General features: G+C 41.8%; 1 protein-coding gene across 3 annotated transcripts in view; it reads right to left on the reverse strand.

Annotated features, from left to right (window-relative positions):
• DSP (desmoplakin) overlaps positions 1-20,180 on the reverse strand; it is a 69,822-nt gene that overhangs the window by 26,961 nt on the left and 22,681 nt on the right. For all 3 annotated transcript variants that reach the window (XM_060774784.2, XM_060774786.2, XM_060774785.2), the window contains exons 4-12: positions 19,927-20,095; positions 16,711-16,839; positions 15,721-15,771; positions 12,858-13,019; positions 12,254-12,358; positions 10,378-10,473; positions 8,608-8,733; positions 7,604-7,756; positions 6,667-6,821 (exon numbers count right to left, since the gene is read on the reverse strand). In XM_060774784.2, the coding sequence (XP_060630767.2) occupies positions 6,667-6,821; positions 7,604-7,756; positions 8,608-8,733; positions 10,378-10,473; positions 12,254-12,358; positions 12,858-13,019; positions 15,721-15,771; positions 16,711-16,839; positions 19,927-20,095 (1,146 nt within the window). The remainder of the gene's footprint in view (positions 1-6,666; positions 6,822-7,603; positions 7,757-8,607; positions 8,734-10,377; positions 10,474-12,253; positions 12,359-12,857; positions 13,020-15,720; positions 15,772-16,710; positions 16,840-19,926; positions 20,096-20,180) is intronic.

Consider the following 20,180-nt stretch of genomic DNA (forward strand, 5'->3'; position numbering starts at 1 on the left):
TCCCATGAGAAAGTAAGGTTGCTTACCTGTAATCATGTTTCTTCTAGTGGTAACTGTGAAATTCACACCTGTGGTATTTCCCTGCGTCCACGCAGCTGACTCGGATCTTTCTTGAAAGCTTTTCCTAATTAGGGACTCCAGCCCCGCCCATCTACTCCTAATAAAGCCAGGCAGCGGGGCTTGGAGCCTTAATTCCGTACCGCGAAAGACAGTCGGAGATAAAAGGCATGACAGAATGTGGGGAGGATGGGCGGGTTGTGTGAATTTCACAGTTACCACTAGAAGAAACATGATTACAGGTAAGCAACCTTACTTTCTTCTGCGTGGTACTGTGAAATCCACACCTGTGGTAGACTAGCGAGCAGTCCCATGGATGGTGGGTGTCATGCTAGTGCAGAAAAAAGTACTGCTCTCCCAAAAGCCGTCTCCTTCTTGGCAGCTAAATCCAATTTATAATGGGAGACAAAAGTACGCGGTGTTGACCATATGGCCACCCGACAGATATCATGCAGAGGCACACTGTGCAAAAAAACCATGGAGGCTGCCAATGCTCTAGTGGAATGAGCATGGATCTGAACAGGTAAGTCCAGTCCTGCCATTTCACAAGCTAGCCGGATAGCTGCAACTATCCAGGCCGCCACCTCTGGTTAGAAACAGGAAGGCCCACAGTATCCCTACGGTACTTAACAAAAAGTCGTAGTGACTTCTGTAATGGAGCTGTGCGGTGGACATAAAAAGCAAGAGCCCTCCGCACATCAAGAAGGTACAAAGACTGCTCCAGGGGAGTAGAAGGATTTGGAAATAAGGTTGGAAGGACAATGTCCTGAGACATATGAAACTATGATGCTGCCTTAGGTAAGAAGGAAATGTCTGTGCCCAGCATGACATCCTTATGAAATTTCAGGTAAGGACTATCGACTCAAGAGCCATAAGCTCGCTAGCGCGACAAGCAAAAGTAATAGGCACTAAAAATGCCGTTTTCCATGATAGATGGAACATGTCAGAAGTGGCCATTGGCTCAAATGGTGGTTTCGTAAGGGCGAAAAGAACAACCTCCAACCTCCAAGAGGGGGGACAGGCCTACTTGGGGCCAGAAATTTCTAAAGCCTTGCAGAAATCTCTTTACAAGAGGATCGGATAAAGGAGAGGGAAGAGAATGCTCGCTTCTAAACGAATCTATATTTGCCAGATTGACCTTCAAGAATAATAATGAGAGTCCTGAATCTGACAGAGAGGTCAAAAAATCCAGGAGGAGGGAAGTGGAAGCAGACAGAGGCTGAACCCCTTGCTTTTGTGAAAAAATGCAAAAATGACACCACTTACAAATGTAACAATGTTTAGTGGCAGGTCTCAGGGCAAGGTCCAAAATGCCCTTTACTGGTTGAGAGAGGGCTGAGGCTGGAGCTGCCACGCCGTCAACCGGAACTGAATGATCTGGGAGTATGGGACTGGGCTGTTGCCCATAGCCAGCAAGTCTGGCCTGAGTGGCAACTGAATGTAACAGCTGCCTGCAAGTTGGAGCAGAATGACAAACCATGGCTGGCGGGGCCACCATGGTGTGATGAGAATGCAATCTACCTGCTCTGCTTGAAGACGAGAGACCACGCTGGACAGCACTGGCAATAGTGGAAAGATGTACAGGAGGGTGGATGTCCAATCCAGGAGGAAGGCATCTCCCAACAGCCTGTCTGGTGGAGGCAAGACGTGCTCCAAAGAATTGGCACTTCATGTTGGCGGGAGAGGCAAACAAGTCCAGAAGGGGAGTGTGCCATCTGACAAAGAGTTCCCATGCCTGGGAAGGATGAAGGGACCATTAGTGGTCAGTATAAACTGTCTGACTGAGGGAGCCAGCAAGAGAGTTCTTGATGAATGGCACTGATGGTTATGGTATACCAGTCCCAGATTCTGATGATGAGGGCAAGCAAATCACAATCGTGGTGGTGGTGGTAAGCTGGACAATACTGTCCATGAGCAAATGACAGATAAGGTGCAGTGCCATTTCTACTGCGAGTAACTCCAAACAGTTGATGTGCTCCATGCCCTCTATGGCCGCCTAAGGACCATGGATGGTGTGACCCTTGAGGTGAGTTCACCACACTGAGAGGGAAGTGTCGGTTGCTAACATCGCCCACACAGAGATTGGAGCGATGAGTCCACTAGTTGAGAGACCTGTAGATGGCTAGAGGGACAATGACACATTCATTGGGCTCATCCTGCATGGGATGAAGTGCCCGAAGAAACCAATTCTGGAGAGGCCGAAGGTGCAAACAGGAGAAAGGAGTGGCAGCTGTGGCGAATGCCATGTGTCCAAAAAAGCACTGGACATCCTTGGCATGGATGTATGGCATCTGCCAGACTCAAAGAGCTAATGAATGCAGATTCAGAAACTTGTCTGCTAGCAAGTAGGCCCTTGCATGCCAAGAGTCCAATACAGGCCCATGAATTGGTTGTTTGGATAGGCTGAAGAAGAGATTGTACCTTGTTGATAAAAAGACCAAGCGTCTGCTATAAAGACAGAGTAAAGTGAATGTTCCTCTGTAGATACTCACAGGACTGTGCACCAACAACCAGCCAGAAATATAGGGGTAAACTACTACCCCGTGCACCCAGGGATGAACCGGCATACAGCCATCTCCTTAGTAACACCTGTGGAGCCGTGGAGATACCAGAATGAAGAACTTGAAATGAAAAAGCCTGACCCATGTCTTGCTGGACAACAGAGGGAGGATGGTTGGTAATGACAATACCTGAAATTTGCAATATGCAATATATGCATAAAATCCTGTAAGGTCCAAACCTGGCCAAAGCCCACTGCCTTTATTGGAAACCAAAAAACAGCTGGGGAAAAGGAAAAAGAAGGAAACATAGAAAGATGTAAAGAAGCTACTGCTCCTTTTGAAACAAAGTAATTACCTCCTGCTAGAACACAGGAGGAGGAGTGGCCCGTAGAGTCCCTACTGGGGACAGTTTGAAAAATTCAATTGCATAAACATGCTCTGTAATCTCCAACACCCATGAGTGAGAAGAGATCTAATGCCATGCATCTAAAAATGATGAGGTGGAGCTCCAAAAACTGGAGCTGAAGGGTTGGAGGCTATGAAAGAAGAGAAAATGCATGCGAAAAAACTATTGGCCCTGATCTACTCCTTCCCTTTAGTTTGTTGTCACCCCTGGATAATTAAGCTGAGGGGCTGGCCACCACAATCTAGGCTAGATTGTGGTAAAAAGCCAAACTTAGAAGCAGGCTATGTTCTGCCATGGGCAGTTATCCTGCCATTGCTCTGCCTTCTTTGGAGAGGGTAGAGGATCTACACATGCTGGTGGATGGCTGCTGCAACAGCAGCAAACACCTTAGTACTGTATCGGTGCTGTGCTTAGCCGTAGCGTTGTGATGAGAAGCTAAGGTGAGATACTACTGACAGAAAGCCCTTGGGATCTGTTGATGTTGTAGGGGAAGAAGATCCAAATAAGGTGCTGAGCTAAGCCACAAGAGCACCTGATAGGCTGCCATACAAGCATGGTAATGAATCATGCAAGTGAGTAGGCTAGCAGTGGGGTGGATCTTCTTATCACAGTGGATTAAACAACTTTGACCACAATAAAGTTCAGTTTAGTAGGCTTAACTAACCACTCTGCTGAAGAGGTGCGTATGCAGTAAAGTGCATTTACAAACTTAGAAATTCCAGACACAGATACAGGAGTTGCCCTTTGTTTTTCTCCAAGCTTAAGCGAATATGGAAGTGCTGGGAGAACTGTACTTGGAGCTTGTTTCTGCTGTTGCTCAACTGAGAAAAGCAGATCCTCTAAGCAATCAAGGAGGAAAAATTAGGTAACACATCCCCTAAGGAAGCTGGGATGGAAAAATCCTCCTCAAGAGTAGGAGAAATCTGCTACTCATAGGAGTCAGAATCTACATCAGACTCATTGACTGGTTGCAGCTGAAGGAAGCACCAGAATGAGCTTAGGAAAAAGTTTTAATAAACTCCTGAAAACCAAAAGAAGGGACTACAAATCCTTGAAAAGGAAAGGAGGGTGCAGTTTGCCTATGCAAAAGAGTAGCAACCTACCTGTTGAGGCATGGGCCAAGTGGAGATGGGGCCCAAAAGACACAGTACTTACAGTCTGAGCCGTCACTGAAGCTCCCAGGCAGCATGACGCAGAGGGAGGATAGTAGCCCGAAGGCTCCTCCAAGGAGTTATATTCCATGGGCTTAGACCCAAAGCCTTGGCAGCCATCACTCACACAGGTGGCGTGGCTACCTTGAGCCTCCCCTCCCCTGAGGGGGGCAAAAGCATGGCAGGAATTGTTGCAACCCGAAGGCCCCTCCAAGGCGTTATATGCCATGGGCGTGGAGGCAAAGCCTTGGCTAGCCATCACTCACATAGGTGGCATGGCTGCCTTGAGCCTCCCCTCCCCTGAGGGGGGCAAAAGCATGGCAGGAATTGTTGCAACCCAAAGGCCCCTCCAAGGCGTTATATGCCATGGGCGTGGAGGCAAAGCCTTGGCTAGCCATCACTCACACAGGTGGCGTGGCTGCCTTGAGCCTCCCCTCCCCTGAGGGGGGCAAAAGCATGGCAGGAATTGTTGCAACCCAAAGGCTCCTCCAAGGCGTTATATGCCATGGGCGTGGAGGCAAAGCCTTGGCTAGCCATCACTCACACAGGTGGCGTGGCTGCCTTGAGCCTCCCCTCCCCTGAGGGGGGCAAAAGCATGGCAGGAATTGTTGCAACCCAAAGGCTCCTCCAAGGCGTTATATGCCATGGGCGTGGAGGCAAAGCCTTGGCTAGCCATCACTCACACAGGTGGCGTGGCTGCCTTGAGCCTCCCCTCCCCTGAGGGGGGCAAAAGCATGGCAGGGATCGTTGCAGCGTCCACTGCCTGCTGGGGTAAATGGGGCAGGGAAAGCACGGGCAGTGAGAGCAAGCTGTCCTTAAAAAACAGAGACAGCTGAGAGGCGTGGCTGCAACCCAAAACAAAGTTATTGGCACAAAGCCACAGTGGCAGTTTGTTGCCACAAGCTCTACCAGTTCCTGGGTCTGTAAGGGGTGGTAGGCTGGTAAAAGTCTTCTTCCCTCCTGCTTTCTGAGCGAGGGGAACAGAAGAAAAAGGTAAGTTACTGCCCATTGCCAAAGGCAAAAAAGTCTGCGCCTCAGAGGACACGGCATTTTTTTTTTTTTAGAGGAAGGGAGTGGGTTTGTCCTCCCACTAGCCTAAATAGGATAAACAAAGGTCCCAGAACACAAGTTGGAATTGCTGTCTGTTAGAGTAGTCAAACTGGAGTCCTTGAGTCAAACCAATAGTTGTTTTAGGAGAGAACACCGAGTTGTTGCTGCTTTCGCGGACAAAAGGAATTAAGGCTCCAAGCCCCGCTGCCTGGCTTTATTAGGAGTAGATGGGCGGGGCTGGAGTCCCTAATTAGGAAAAGCTTTCAAGAAAGATCCGAGTCAGCTGCGTGGACGCAGGGAAATACCACAGGTGTGGATTTCACAGTACCACGCAGAAGAAAGGCTGGAGTGCCCCTTAAATCAATAAGCTGCCATGTTGGATACATTCAATTCAGTGTAGCGTGGTGTGAGAAGAGGCTACACAGGACTGAATTTCTGGTCTCCTACATTAACGTGATATCATTCCAAAAGAGGAAATGAAGTTCTACATTCATGTCCTGCAAGAAGAGTGCAATGGGTTAAACCCTTGTGCCGGCAGCACTGCTGACTGAAAGATCAGTGGCTTGAATCTGGGGAACAGGGTAAACTCCCGACTGTCAGCTCCAGCTTCTTGTGAGGGGACATGAGAGAAGCTTCCCATAGGATGGTAGAACATCTGGGTGTCCCCTGGGCAACATCCTTGCAGATGGCCAATTCTCTCACACCAGAAGCAACTTGCAGTTTCTCAAGTCGCTCTTGACACAAAGAAAAAAGCAGGAAAATCCATATGCCAAGAAATATTATTTACATCATTCTATACCACTTAACAGACTGGGAGGGGCTGGTTGTAACTTCAGTTCCAAAAAAAATGTTCTAAGATAAAGTTTTTTTGTGTATGCACAGATTATATACAAAACAATTTTTGTACACTGAGAAAAGTGTGCTTTTAATCTGAATTTAGAACAAAACATTACTCTAGTTATCAAGAGTATGAAGAGTATAGTCGCAATAGCCTGAAACCACTAAGGAATGTTCAGGTGGTTTTAAAGTGACAAAGGAGTTAACTTCAGGTTGACTAGAATATGCTGCAAATCCTGAAAAAAACAAATTCAATTTACAGAGATAATGAATTTCTAGCCCTTGTAAATCTGGGAAGGTGGGAAACAAAGAAAGCAAAGGTGCCGTACATGCTCAGAGCAGTTTAACACAAAGTCCATACTTGGCCCATGAGCCACTACGATGGTCAAAAGGTCGATCTCAATACATATTGGACTTCATATTCAATAATCTCCGACTATTGGTCATGCTTGCAAGGGCTAGTAGGAGTTAAAAAAACCAGAAGCATTTCATTCCCTCCCCCTCTGCCACAAATAATATTTAGATGAGGATAGCAGACAGGAAGGTCATGAACCCACTCTTTCAGATTCACTTAGAGGGGGTTAGAGAAGAGTTCAGCACTTCCATAGGTAGTCCTGCCTCACAGTTCAAGCTGTAACCCTTTGGGCTCTTGGTAAGTACTCACTTTGTTGCAAGATCCACAGCCAACGGGTTCAGTGGTGGGATAATGAGACTGACAGATGGCACCAGCATATCCACTCCTCCTGGGCCAGTCACATGCCACTTGCTGCGCTCACTATTATCTTTCAAAATGCATTCATCTCCTTTGCGCATTGTTTTCTATAGAAAAGTAAGAAAAGTGATTGCAAGGATGATTACCACAGAATGCTGTAAAAATAGTTTTGGTGTGGATCAGTTTTTAATTTTAGGAATTAGAAGTTGAATTTCTCCCTAGTGATAGAAGGTGATCTGTCCTTGTCTATATCCGAAATCTAGCTGTGCAATATTGCTACCTGCATACCCTCCCAACATTATTTCATGTATCCTTATGAAAAATCATACCAAACTAGACAACTGTCATGCACTCTACATAGTGCTGGTAATTTCACCAAAGACATAACTGAGCAAATCATTACCTGTCATCAGATTTGTCTATGTAGGCACTAAAAGATATAATAATCCTTTGAAATTTTGAGACCTTAGCAGCCTCCTGGAAGGGCTAATAATTGTAAATTGACTTCTGCTTTTTGAAAACATTCAAAGAAATTTTATATGGGGAAGTTCTAGAAGCTGCAGTCAGATCGTATTGGGAGCAGGTATTTTAGTGCCCTGTACCCGAATAACAAGCTGATTTGAGGTAATTGTAGGAGGTCTGGCAGTCTGACACAACCTTGGATTCTTTTTAAACATCCAGGCATATATTGTTGTGTTTCTGACTGATGGAGACCTGAATGTGAACCTATCACAGGGTTTTCTGGGGCTGAGAATACGTGACTCAACCAAGGTGGGGCTCCATGGCTGAGCAGGGAATTGAACCTTGGTCTCCAGAGTTAAAGCCCAATGTTCAAAACATTACATCACACTGGTTCCTTATCACTAGCCATGGATGACACAAGTCTTACCAGATCTTGTTTGTAGTCACACAGTGCCTTCAGAATGATGGGCTTGCTGCTCCTGTAGTCAGGGTTACGTGGTTTCAGTTGCACTATCTTCTTAGACTTATTCACCAAATTTTGCACCTGTCTCTTGTATTCCAGAATTTTCTCTCGCTCATTCTACAAAGACAGATAAAATAGATTAGGCCATGTCTGTGTATGGTCCTTGATGAATTAAAGGGGACAGCAGACTTCTGTAATAACTAAAATTCAGCATGCTAATCATGTATTGGATGCTAGAAGAGAACATTACAAAACTGAGATGAAATTATTAAATTGAATTCAATGTAGAAAGTAGGGGAAGATAAGTTACATTTAAAGAAAACCGAACCTAGGGCACATTCAGACAGCACCTAAAGTGCGCACTCTTTTGCATTTTCCCCCGGGGCGTCCAGATGACATTGCAGGGAAAAGGGAATGGTTTTGGCACAAAGCAGAAAAATCTACTGGATATATATCATAAGCAGACTATGATCTGTGAATAAAACAGGTTGAACTAGAAATGACTTATATTTATCCCACCAACTAGAGTTCAAATACACAAAGTTTTGGGGTTTTCTCCACAGCACACCTTGGGAAAGAACTACAGTGGGGCATTGAAATGCCCTGGGATTTGATTCCAAGAGTCCTTAGATCCACAGTTACCCAAGTTCCATTATATATAATGATATAGTAAAATGATGCCCCTTATATACAGCATAATGGCAAATGTTGCCTCGGGAAATAATTATTTTAAAAACATGTTCATATTAAGGATAGTGGAAACTGTGGGTGCAGAATATGTGGGTATGGAGGGCCAACTGTATTTTGCATCCTTCATTGATTAAACCAGAATACCATGGAAAAATTAACAGGGGTGGGATTTATTTTCACCTTCTCACATTTTGAGCAATTAACCTTTTTCATGCAAAGTAGGGCAACCTAGTTTAGTTGAAAAATGTCATAGCATCTCAAAAGATGGACAACAGTACCTCTAACTCTTTGATCTGCTCCAGAAGAACTTGGAGGGACATGTTTTTATCACAGATGAACTTTTTCCTGATAGAATCTTGCAGGTTCTTTAAGTAATTTTCAGTTGATTGGGCTTCTTCGAAAAACTACACAGAAAAAAAACCCACGAAACATGTCATCTTTCTTATCTGCTGCCATTTGATAAGATCTGCGTGATCATTTAAGTTGTACTATGTACTTTCTGTCACAAATACTGACATTAATAATTGTCCTAAACCATTTTGGTATATAGGCTTGCAGTATCAAAAAATTGTTCAGACATATCTTTTACAGATCAGTGAGGAACTCTGTAAAGGTGCAATCAGGGGCGGCTCAAGCCATTACGCAAAGTAAGCCTTTGCGGTATAGTTGATTTTGCCCAGGGGCACTCTTGAGGCGCTCTTGGGGGAAAATAGACCTTGACATATGTGAGTTGTAGTTACTGGGATGTATAGTTCACCTACAATCAAAGAGCATTCTGAACTCCACCAATGATGGAATTGAACCAAATATGGCACACAGAACTCCCATGACGAACAGAAAATATATATATTAGAGATTGGTTGGGGGGGGGGGCAAAATACTGTTTGCTTACCCTTGAAAATTACCTAGGGCCGCCTCTGGGTGCAATACACATTAATAGAAAGTGTAGGATAGTTAGAAGACATTACCTGTATTAACATATTCATGCAAGGTATTTTAAATATAGACTAACAAAGAGCAAATGAAAGGATCCAAAGCAAGGAAATTCTCAAAGGGTAGAATTATACTTTACATGGTTGATTTAGTAAGCTGTTATCACAAGAAAAATGCACTATCTGAACATCTTCCTGAAAAAAATGGCATGGTTGTAAACTACCACATGTGTGATGGTGTTTTCCATTATTGTTATTTTTATATGCTATGAACTCTAGCATATGGCAACCCTATTAGTAGGGTTTCCTCAGAAGATTTAGTCAGAGGAATCTTTCCATTGCCTTCATTTCAACCTGACACAGAGTGTGAAATAATAATAATAATCATCATCATCATCATCATCATCATCATCTTTATTTATACCCCGCCACCATCTCCCCAAAGGTCATTCAGGGCGGCTTACATGAGGCCAAGCCCAGCAGTACAATACAATAAAATAAAACCAAGACAGCAAAAAAAATCACAATAAAAACCATAAAACATAAGAATACAATAAAAACAATACAAAACTAATATAATACAAAATCAATCCCAAGGGCGGGCCACCTATACAAGTTAAAAAGATAAAAACTCAGGATGAGATAGGGATGAAAAAGAAATGTTTCTATGGGAAGAGCTCATAGGCAAGCAGGGGGGGAAGTACAATATGAGGACAACCCTTGTGGGAAGGCAACAAAAGGAAATATCAGATCATTCTTCAAAGGCGTAATGGAAGAGCCAAGTTTTGAGATCCTTCTTGAAGGCTACTAAGGTGGGGGCTTGCCTAATCTCACCAGGCAATGAGTTCCAGAGTTGGGGGTCACAGAGGAGAAGGCTCTCTCCCGCGTTCCCGCAAGTCAAGCTTATGATAAAGGAAGGGGCGAAAGGAGGGCCTCCCCGAAGATCGAAGAGATTGGGTGGGTTTGTGGAAGGAAAAATGGTCACAAAAGCCACTCAATGGGATTCCAGTTTTGGTCTCTCAGATTTCTAGTTTTAACATTCAAACCATTAAGTCACGCTGCCCCTCCCTTTTCAGTTATACAGTAATACCTGGTATTACTACCTCCAATACATACCTGAAAGTATGCTGCATTCTCCTTGAGATGGACATCAATACACTTTGTGATCTGTAGAATCCAGCTCCATTGTGTTTGCAGGGTATCCATATAGGCCTACATTTTAAAAAATACAATTCACCCTCAAGTTTAACTGTATAATTTCACTCTTGTACTCATAAATAGCTGAGGAGGCGAAAAAGACAGTCTGTAAGTGACAGTTGATTGATGGCCCTGCCCTCTCCACACCCAGCTGTCTGGCCTGTTCTTCTGCCCCACCTCATTTTGAAGGAAGCAGGAAAGGATCCACAAGCAAGAGACAAAGGTCTTCCTCCTACTGGCTTCATTAAAACCCTGGTCTCTATAAACACACCATGATTATGCCTTACCTTTAGGGAGAACAATTAACACCACTCAGAACTAAACATTACTTGTTCTACTAATGTAATTCCTTCCCTTAGTGACTTATTATGGAGGAATTAGTTCTCTCTTTCAAATAAAAAGTGACCGACCAGTATACTTGAGTATAAGCTGAGTTTTTCAGCCCTTTTTTAAGTCTGAAAAAGCCCCCCTCAGTTTATACTCAACTCAAGGTTATTTATTATTTTGCTCTGTTATTATTTTATTACATTTACTATTTTGCTGTATTTATATTATATTATTATTACATTTCCATTATTTTACTCTATTATTTTATTACATCTATTATTTTACTATATTTATTATTATTATTACATTTATTATTTTGCTCTATTATTACAATTATTACATTTCCATTATTTTACTCTATTATTATTATTATTATTATTATTATTACTACTACTATTACATTAATTATTTTGCCCTTTTTATTATTATTCGAAGTATACAAAGCATATTTACATTGAAGAAGGTTAGAATAATGGCTTAATCAGAGTTAGACAGTCTTATCCTAAATGACAATTTTATGTAACTATTCAAAAACATTTAACCTGCTGATGCCTCAATTAATGAAATTTTATTTTATTGGTAAATTTATTTTGAAATTTACCAGTAGTTGCTGCATTTCCCACCCTCGGATTATGCTCTAGTCAATACGTTTTCCCAGGGCCTTTCCACACAGCCCTTTATCCTACGATATCAAAGCAGAAAAGCACACATTATCTAAGCGTGGACTCAGATAACCCAGTTCAAAGCAGATATTGTGGGATTTCCTGCCTCGATATTCTGGGATATAGGCTGTGTGGAAGGGCCCACAGTTTTTTTGTGGTAAAATTAGATGCCTCAGCTTATATGAAAACATGGTGAAAACATGGTTGTTTGAGCAAGCGTTTACAAATGCAGAGTAACTGATATAGGAAATCAAATTACTCTATGATGGAATTGGACAATATTTTTATAATAAGGAGATGCTAATGATGTTGTTTTTATTGCTTCTGTTGTGTTTTATATTGTTTTAATGTTTTCACCTGTATTATGATATTATGTGTACTGATTTGTTGTAAACTGGCTTGTGTTGCCGACAGGCTGAGAAAGGCAGTATACAAATACAGTAAATAAATAATAAATATATTTGGGTCGGCTTATATTTGAGTATATACAGTAATTATTAACCACAACTTCAACTAGAATAACTAATGTTTAATTTTGTGAGTAACTTCCACCATTTGAAAATGTTTTCTTTTGAGTTACTACTCCCACAATACTTTCAACAGAAAAGGTGGTGTTTAAAAGCTTCTGTTTTAACACTAGCAGTACAATCTGGGTGTGTGTGTCACGTTGCACATCTCCAACAGTGATACTTACTGAACAGCGAAGTGTAACTGGCAGGTTCAAGGTATAAAGTTCAATATTTATTTTACCATTTTCAGCATCAACAGAGTCTGTCACATCCAGGACACAGTACAAAAAGACTTACCTCAATATTGTCAGAGGCAGGGTGCTGGTTTAGTACCAGTTGGTCACATTCTTGCTTCAGCTTGTTCAGCTCTTTTTCCTTAACTTCCAACTGGCTCATGCGTTTCTGGTAACAGACAAGAACACTGCCTTGAGCACAACTTCAAATAACACACAGAAAAATCATATCATATCCATCCTTCCTAGTCACAGTGAAGTCATTAAAAATCCACCTTCATTTTTGTCTGCAAGCCCTGTAGACTTAATATACACTAATATGAACACCATTAATGCCATGATCCTTCTACTTTGTACATCCAGGTAGAGAACATCTCACATCAATGTTAAAGATCAGGTGCATTGTATGAAGTTTCCAACATTTTAATGACTAACAATTAGAGCTTCAGTAGCACTTTGTATTTCTGGAACAACCAGACTTTCCTCCTCATTCCTTTTGCCACCATACGCTCTCTAAGCTGTCTGAAGATCTACTCCAGAGAGCTTTCCAGTATAGCATTCAGGAAAATGATTCCCTCATGTTCTGCTGATAGAAGCAGTAAAAACACATCACTAAACCCAATACCATAGTCCATGAGTATGCGTATTTGGACATTTAGTTAACTCACAGAGAACGCCTCCTGCTTCCTGGAAATATCAGTGTTCCTGTCACTCCAGTCATAGAGAAGTTCCTCTTCCTCACAGTCATTGATCCACATGATTTCCCTGCTGGTGGCTTGGATGATGTTTTGCAGCTGGCGCAGCTGGTCCATTCGTTCAAAGGAGAATCTCTACACAACACCAACAAAGTATTAAGCTTTTAAAAGTGTAACAGTAAAAACATGTCAGAAAGATAGAAGAAACAAACAATGCCCCCCCCCCCTAAAGATAGAGATCTATAAAGACAACAGCTTTGACATTTAATGAACTCTGGGCATGTCTAAACTCTAGATGTGCTACACTTTAAAAGAAAATCCAAATGATTAACCAGCAGTGTAAGACTAAAATGTAAAGCTTACTCTGATTTACTAGCTACAGAGAAAGACAAGTTGTAACGGAGGGCTACTATAATAATAATAGTAATAACAACAATAACCCTGAAAAAGTTACAGAAAATTAACATGTCAAACTACTCTGGGACTTCCGAATTCAGACTGACAGAGTTTTGGAGTACAATACTCCTGACCTCATGATTGTGTTCAAAAACAAAGTATGGATCGTCAATGTTGCAATCCCAGGAGACAGCAGAATTGAAAAGCTGACATGATATGAGAATTTAAAGATTGAACTGCATACTGGTCGGTCTTTATTAAATATGCTTTAGAGAGTGAAAATGGAAAACAATATAACCCTGTTGATCTGGAATTTTGGATATGACATTTGATTAATGGTTGATTTATAAATATATGCTGAAGGAAAGGATACTTGTTCAGGCCTTGGTGGTGGGGCTATGTGTTTGTAAAATGTTCACTGTTTTGTGTTTTGTTTACACTGTAAGTTGTTATTATGTGTAAATAAAATCTTTAAAACTTTTTTTAAAAAATAAAGATCGAACTGCAAGGACTCTGGCACAAGCCAGTAAAAATGGTCCCAGGGGTGATCGGCACACTGGGTGCAGTGCCTAAAGACCTTGGCCTACACTTGAACACAATTGGCGCTGACAAAATTACCATCTGTCAGCTGCAAAAAGCCACCCTACTCGGATCTGCATGCATTATTTGCCAATACATTACACAGTCTGACATGTGAGTCAATACAAAAGCCAGCATAGTGATCTTGTTTGCTGTCTACTCATCTTGTTGTGTTTCAAATAATAACAACAACTTTATTTCTATCCTGCCTCTCTCCCACGAAGGGACTCAGAGTGGCTTTCAAAATATTGTCTACGTGTTTTCAAACACATCTTATAAAACACTATGATGTTGATAATTTGAAGAAAAGGCTATGAACAATTGGTAGAGAATGAAATTAGTTTGTTGTAATTTAAGGGCATATATTTTTTTTAAAAAATGCCCAAGTAAACCACAATGTCAAATCTGGTAATTAGTAATTTACTTATTTAATACCTTAATACCATGCTTTTCAGTGTACGTGTTTATCTCATTTTATCGTCGCAGTGACCTCAGGCAAGATGTTAGGCTAAGCGTTAAAAACTGATCCAAAATAACACAGTAAGCATTATGACTTAAGCCATCATCTGAATCCACTTCAAAATCCTATCTGCTCTACAAGAAAGAGTAGACATTATTTATGAAACTGAGGAAATATTGCCAGAGAGACAATCATGACCGGAGATGAAGATGGGAGAAGAATAAACCCACAAGGCCATTTCAGCAGACATAGCTAGTCCCTTTGTTGGACTGCAGTGGAAGAGAAAGCTCATCACATAAAATTATTTTGTCTTTCAACTCAGCTATTAAAAATGGAGGTGAAGGAGATGTAATTTTATAAGATTTTATAAACGCTATATAAGACTGGAGGTCCCATATGTAAAGTGTATACAGACAACAGTATAGCTTTTAAAGAGAGCTGTTACTGAAGTTTGAGGAGTGGCTCTCAAGCCTACCCTCCCAATTCTTTTACACAGCATTCTTGCTTTCACTTGTAACTAAGAGATAAGCCAGTGCCTCCCTAACGCATCCCCACAAGTCAGGGTCACTTGAAGATTTGAAGTTACAATAAATTTCCAGTTTATTCCAGTTTCTGCTGTTTTTCACCTGTTTGCTGGCTTAGTAATAGAGAGCCAAATCAGAAATGTATTAGGTAAGCATAGACCTATCAAATGGACAATGTGTTAACACCAAATGTGCTTTTTGGATTTCTGTAAAACGATAAAAGATCACAATCCCATTTTGGGGGTGCGGCAGTATTTTCATGCCTAGAGCACAGTGCTTTCATTTGCTTTGGTCGGCAAATAAAGTTATCTTCAAAGATATTCAACTCGTCAGTGTGTTCCTTCCGCGCTGCCCTCTCAGGTTACAAGGAGACTTCTGAGAGCGTGCAAAGTGCATGCCCATTTAGAGGAACCCTGCTGTCCTCAATCTAGCAGGCAATCCATACACTGAACTCATGCACCAGATTATGCAGAATGGACTTAGAGAACAGTTATTGCAGAAAATAAATACATTTCACCAGGAGCTCCCGGTGGCGCAATGGGTTAAATCCTTGTGCCAGCAGGACTAAAGACCAACAGGTCAGAGGTTTGAATCTGGGGAGAGTGCAGATGACCTCCCTCTGTCAGCTCCAGCTCCACATGTGGGCACATGAGAGAAGCCTCCCACAAGGATTGTAAAACATCAAAACATCCGGGCGTCCCCTAGGCAACGTCCTTGCAGACGGCCAATTCTTTTACACCAGAAGTGACTTGCAGTTTCTCAAGTCGCTCCAGACATGAAAAAAAAATCTTACAGAAATCTACATAGTCAGGTGATACTAGGCAATCTACTACCAACCAGTCAGAGAGGCGATTATAAGACCTGCTTATTAACTTACCAGCAGATATTCATATTCCTCCTCCAGTTGGTGAATAGCAGCCTTCTCACGCTAGGAAGGAAACAGAAAAAAAAATATCACATGGTTGGTAAACAAGAAAAAGAAAATAAAAATAGGAGGTTACAAATGCATTAGCAGTTTGCTTTTATTCCAAACAACCTCTGCAGGAAGTAAATATTACAACAGCCAATGGTTGGAGAAAATGTTGCGTTCCATTGCTGTCAAATCCGCTCCAAATTATGGGGGGTCCTAGGAATGAGAAACTTCCCAGATTCTGTTATTAAGAGACCTATTAAGGTTTTGCAAACTCATGCTCTCTTGACTGTGACAACAGTGTCATTTTTGTATTATAATTAAAAGCAGTCAGTGGCAGAATGGTGGGAACCCCATACCGCTTCAAGAAGGGACAGCGGAGTACTGTCAAACAATGGTCAAGTAGGAGGCCAGGTGACAGACTGAGTGGTGAACACTAACATGCATTACACCACCATTCCACATCATGGTGCCTTCCAAATGTGTCACCCATCATCCATAGACGTTAGTGGTGCTGACTGGGAGTGGTGGCTGCTGCAGTTTAACACATTTAAAGGTCCTGAATACCTGGCAGGCTGGATTAAATGGATATGCCATGTCTGGGAAGCTACAGAAGGAAGACTGCAAACAACTGATCAGTAGAGCAGAGAGCAATTTGAAAGGGCATCATATTGCTGAATTCCAATCCTAGACCCCCTTGGCTGCCTTTGATCTCAAATTAGGCTCTGTTTACGATCATGCAAACCTGTGGCATGAGGAAGAATGCAAAGCATAGAATACTATTTTTATGTGCTGATGTTCACGACTGAGCAAGGTACAGCAGTAAAAAAAAAACAGAGCTTATCTCTGAGCCAACGGTCTGGAATGCTTGACCAGACATCTCACTAAGAAACACCAGACAAGCAATTAAAGCAGGCAACAGCATAAAACAACCAGAAAGCCAAACCAGCATTTTACCAGATCAGTTTTGACTTTGTCCAAATGCCAGCGATAGTCTCCAATGGAATTATGAAATCTCCTGTGGTCGGCAATTTGTTGTTCAATGGACGCTGCATCAAATCCCCACTTGACTAACTCCATTTCAGCCTGCAAGATGAAAGAGAGAAAAGAAGGATGGACATCATCACATGTTTAGCATTCCACCAGAAAGTAGTTAGCTTGTCCTCTGAGCATCAGTTCCTCTCCATTAAATACTGGCCTTTTGTTTGGGCCACGGGTTGCCAATGGTAGAAGACCTAAGCCTTCCTTAACTTCTGGGAGACAAGATACAGGTACAAAACAACCTCCGAAGACCTTGTTTGATCAGATTTAATCAGACACCCGGGGACCCCTTCTACACTTCCATATAATGCAGATTATCACAGCAAATAATAATAATTATTATTTATTTAAAGCATTTATATTCCTCCCTTATCACCCCGAGGGGGACTCAGGGAGGAGCACAACATATAAACGGCAAACATTCAATGCCAAAACATACTAGACCATACACATACAATAGCATTAAAATCACCCATCCTGACATTAAAATCCTCCAGTTAAAACTGTCTCAACAACCATAACGAATTTGGTTGGCATACCAAGGGTTCCTATCACTGCCTCATTGCACAGTCCCAAAGGCTTGGTCCCACAGCCACATTTTTATCATCCTTCTAAAAGACAAGAGGGAGGGTGCTGACCTGATCTCATTAGGAAGGCAATTCCAAAGCTGAGGGGCAATTACTGAGAAGGCTCTGTCTCTCATCCCCGTCAAACGTGCTTGTGATGGTGGTGGGACCACGAGCAGGGCCTCCCCAGAAGATCTTAATCTCCGCATTGGTTCATAGGGGGAGATGCGTTCGGACAGGTAAATTGGGCCGGGGCCGTTTAGGGCTTTATAGGCCAAAGCCAGCACTTTGAATCCACATTATCTGCTTCAAATCAGATTCTATGAGTCTATACAGCCATATAACCCAATTCAAAGTAGATAATTTGCATTTTATATGGCAGTGTAGATGGGGCCTCAGAGGTTTAAGCAAGTATGTCATCTTTGCAGGGACATTATGTTTCTGCCCTTGCAGCCTTTAATACCTTATCTGGAAAGCTATTGACTCAGTGCTTAAAAAGGTATGGAACATGTCCTGTTTCCCTGCAGATGTCACCTCTTACCATTATAGAAAAAATGTTTCAATATATTTTTAAATCTCTCGCTCTCTCTACTTGCTGTCTATGATACTGCACATCTATTTAGAACTCCTGGTGGTTAGAAAAGCATTAATGCTTTTAATACTTTTAGAATGTACATAAATATTATTATTATCAATTTAATTTCGGTTCTTAGATGCTTGGTATATTTTATATACACAGTGCATTCAAATAAATGTGTGGTTTTTTGTGGCAAGCAGGGACAAAGAGATGCAAAGTTTCATTATTCCAAAAGCATACCATTCACCACAGTGCTAATTTCTTATTTCATTCATCTTCAGACAATTTGGATTCCTATTTTACAGTCTGAAGACAGTGAATATTTTCTTCTTTGGGGCCATTCTCTAAATGTGAGGGCTAATCTGGGCTTGACAACAATGTTCTCACAAAAAAACCCTGTTGAGATCATAAATTTTCAAATGAAGAGCAGGTATGAGACTTAAAAAATCTTTATGACTCAGCTCAGCAATAATGCTACAACAAACAACACCCTGAGCCACACCTGTGCTTAAGCGAAGCTGGAACAGCTCCAGCAACAGAAGCCATTTTAAAGCTGTCAGCCATCTAAGAGTTACTCTTTTCAGCCTGATAAAAACCAAAGCAGAAGTAGCAGAACATTTTATCAATGTGTGTAAAACAAAATCTGGCTGAATATCAGCCTCCTATCCTCCAGAGAAAGCCTATCCAAGTATGTAGCCTCCTGGCTGCAAACAGGACTAAAAGGTGAAACAAAAAAACTAGCAAGAAAACCCAAACTACTGGAGAGATTTCCTATTTATCACATCACAAAGGAAAACATTCTTTCAAAGCTCTGTAACTTCAGCTGTACAGGCAAAATTCCAAGTCAGAGAAGTTCAACATATAGAGATAAGATAAGGCAGTTGGGTAAAAAATGCCTGTTTGTAGCTGGTTTACTATATACCAGGTTGAAAGCCCTCTCAGTTTACTCTATTGGTACTACACAGAATGCAATTATAGGGTGCTTGTCTGTAGTCCATTGCACACACACCCTCAAAATATTTAAGGAAGCCAGGGTTTGTACAAACACTTAACAGGTCACATTCCTATGCTGAACTGCTCTTACTGCTCTTCTCCTCATCACAATTAATAGAAAGTTGAGCTGAATGAGTCTCACTGTCAATGTTTCTATTCTGAAGGTTTCAACAAAAAGAAAGAAATGTTGCTAAATAAACCAATCAGCTCCACAATGTATCTCTAAACGTACCAATGACTGCAAGATCATAAAGTTCGGAGAAAGGATCCAAGTCTAAACACAAAATTCATTTATGTTTCACAGACATCTTACATGTAATTTTGTGCATGAAACAAAGTGTGGGTGGATTAAACCACCTGAATGTACAAGCGTCTTAGCTTCCCATGTGAATGCTTTCAGATTTTGGAGCATTGCAGATTTCCAGATAAGGGACACTCAAAACCGTACTATACTAATCCCATGTTTCTTCCTAAGATTTGCTTGGTCTTAATCCAGCCGCTACATCTTTTGATGTTTAAAAGCTTCTAGCTTAACATGACAGTAAATCCAATGGAAGTGGGTAAATAAATAAAGGTTAATGTATTGTCGAAGGTTTTTATGGCCAGAATCACTGGGTTGTTGTAGGTTTTTTCGGGCTATATGGCCATGTTCTAGAGGCATTCTCTCCTGACGTTTCGCCTGCATCTATGGCAAACATCCTCAGAGGTAGTGATCATCTGTTGCTTTCTAATGCATGGGTGTCATCCAGTGGTTGTATCCTCAGCCTGAGGCAAGCATCCTCACTAACTCTGAGGATGCTTGCCATAGATGAGGGGAAACGACAGAAGAGAATGCCTCTAGAACATGGCCATATAGCCCGAAAAAAACCTACAACAACCAAATAAAGGTTATCTCTCCACATCCACCTAACTCCATAAACACTGAAAATAAAGAAAAATATAATATCACACAGGAGTCTACCTAGGCAACTCATATTGACATCCGCACAAGTTTACCTTCTGCTGTCTCATCCAGTTCAGACATTCGGTGGTGGCACGCCTGGTGTATTCATCCCATCCTGACCCACTTTGAGAGGTATAGCCTCCTTTGGAGCTGGCCCTACGGACACGGGGTACGCTGATGGCTTTGTAGAGGGCCCGCATCTGCTCCTGAAGCTGGAGTAATCTGCAGGGAAATGCAGTAATAAAGTATAAGACTAGTGGGGAGCAGAAATGTAGCTTTGCAAGTGTTACTGGACTAAAACTTGACT

This window comes from Anolis sagrei, chromosome 4 (genome assembly GCF_037176765.1).
Source record: "Anolis sagrei isolate rAnoSag1 chromosome 4, rAnoSag1.mat, whole genome shotgun sequence".
Classification (NCBI taxonomy): Eukaryota; Metazoa; Chordata; class Lepidosauria; order Squamata; family Dactyloidae; genus Anolis; species Anolis sagrei.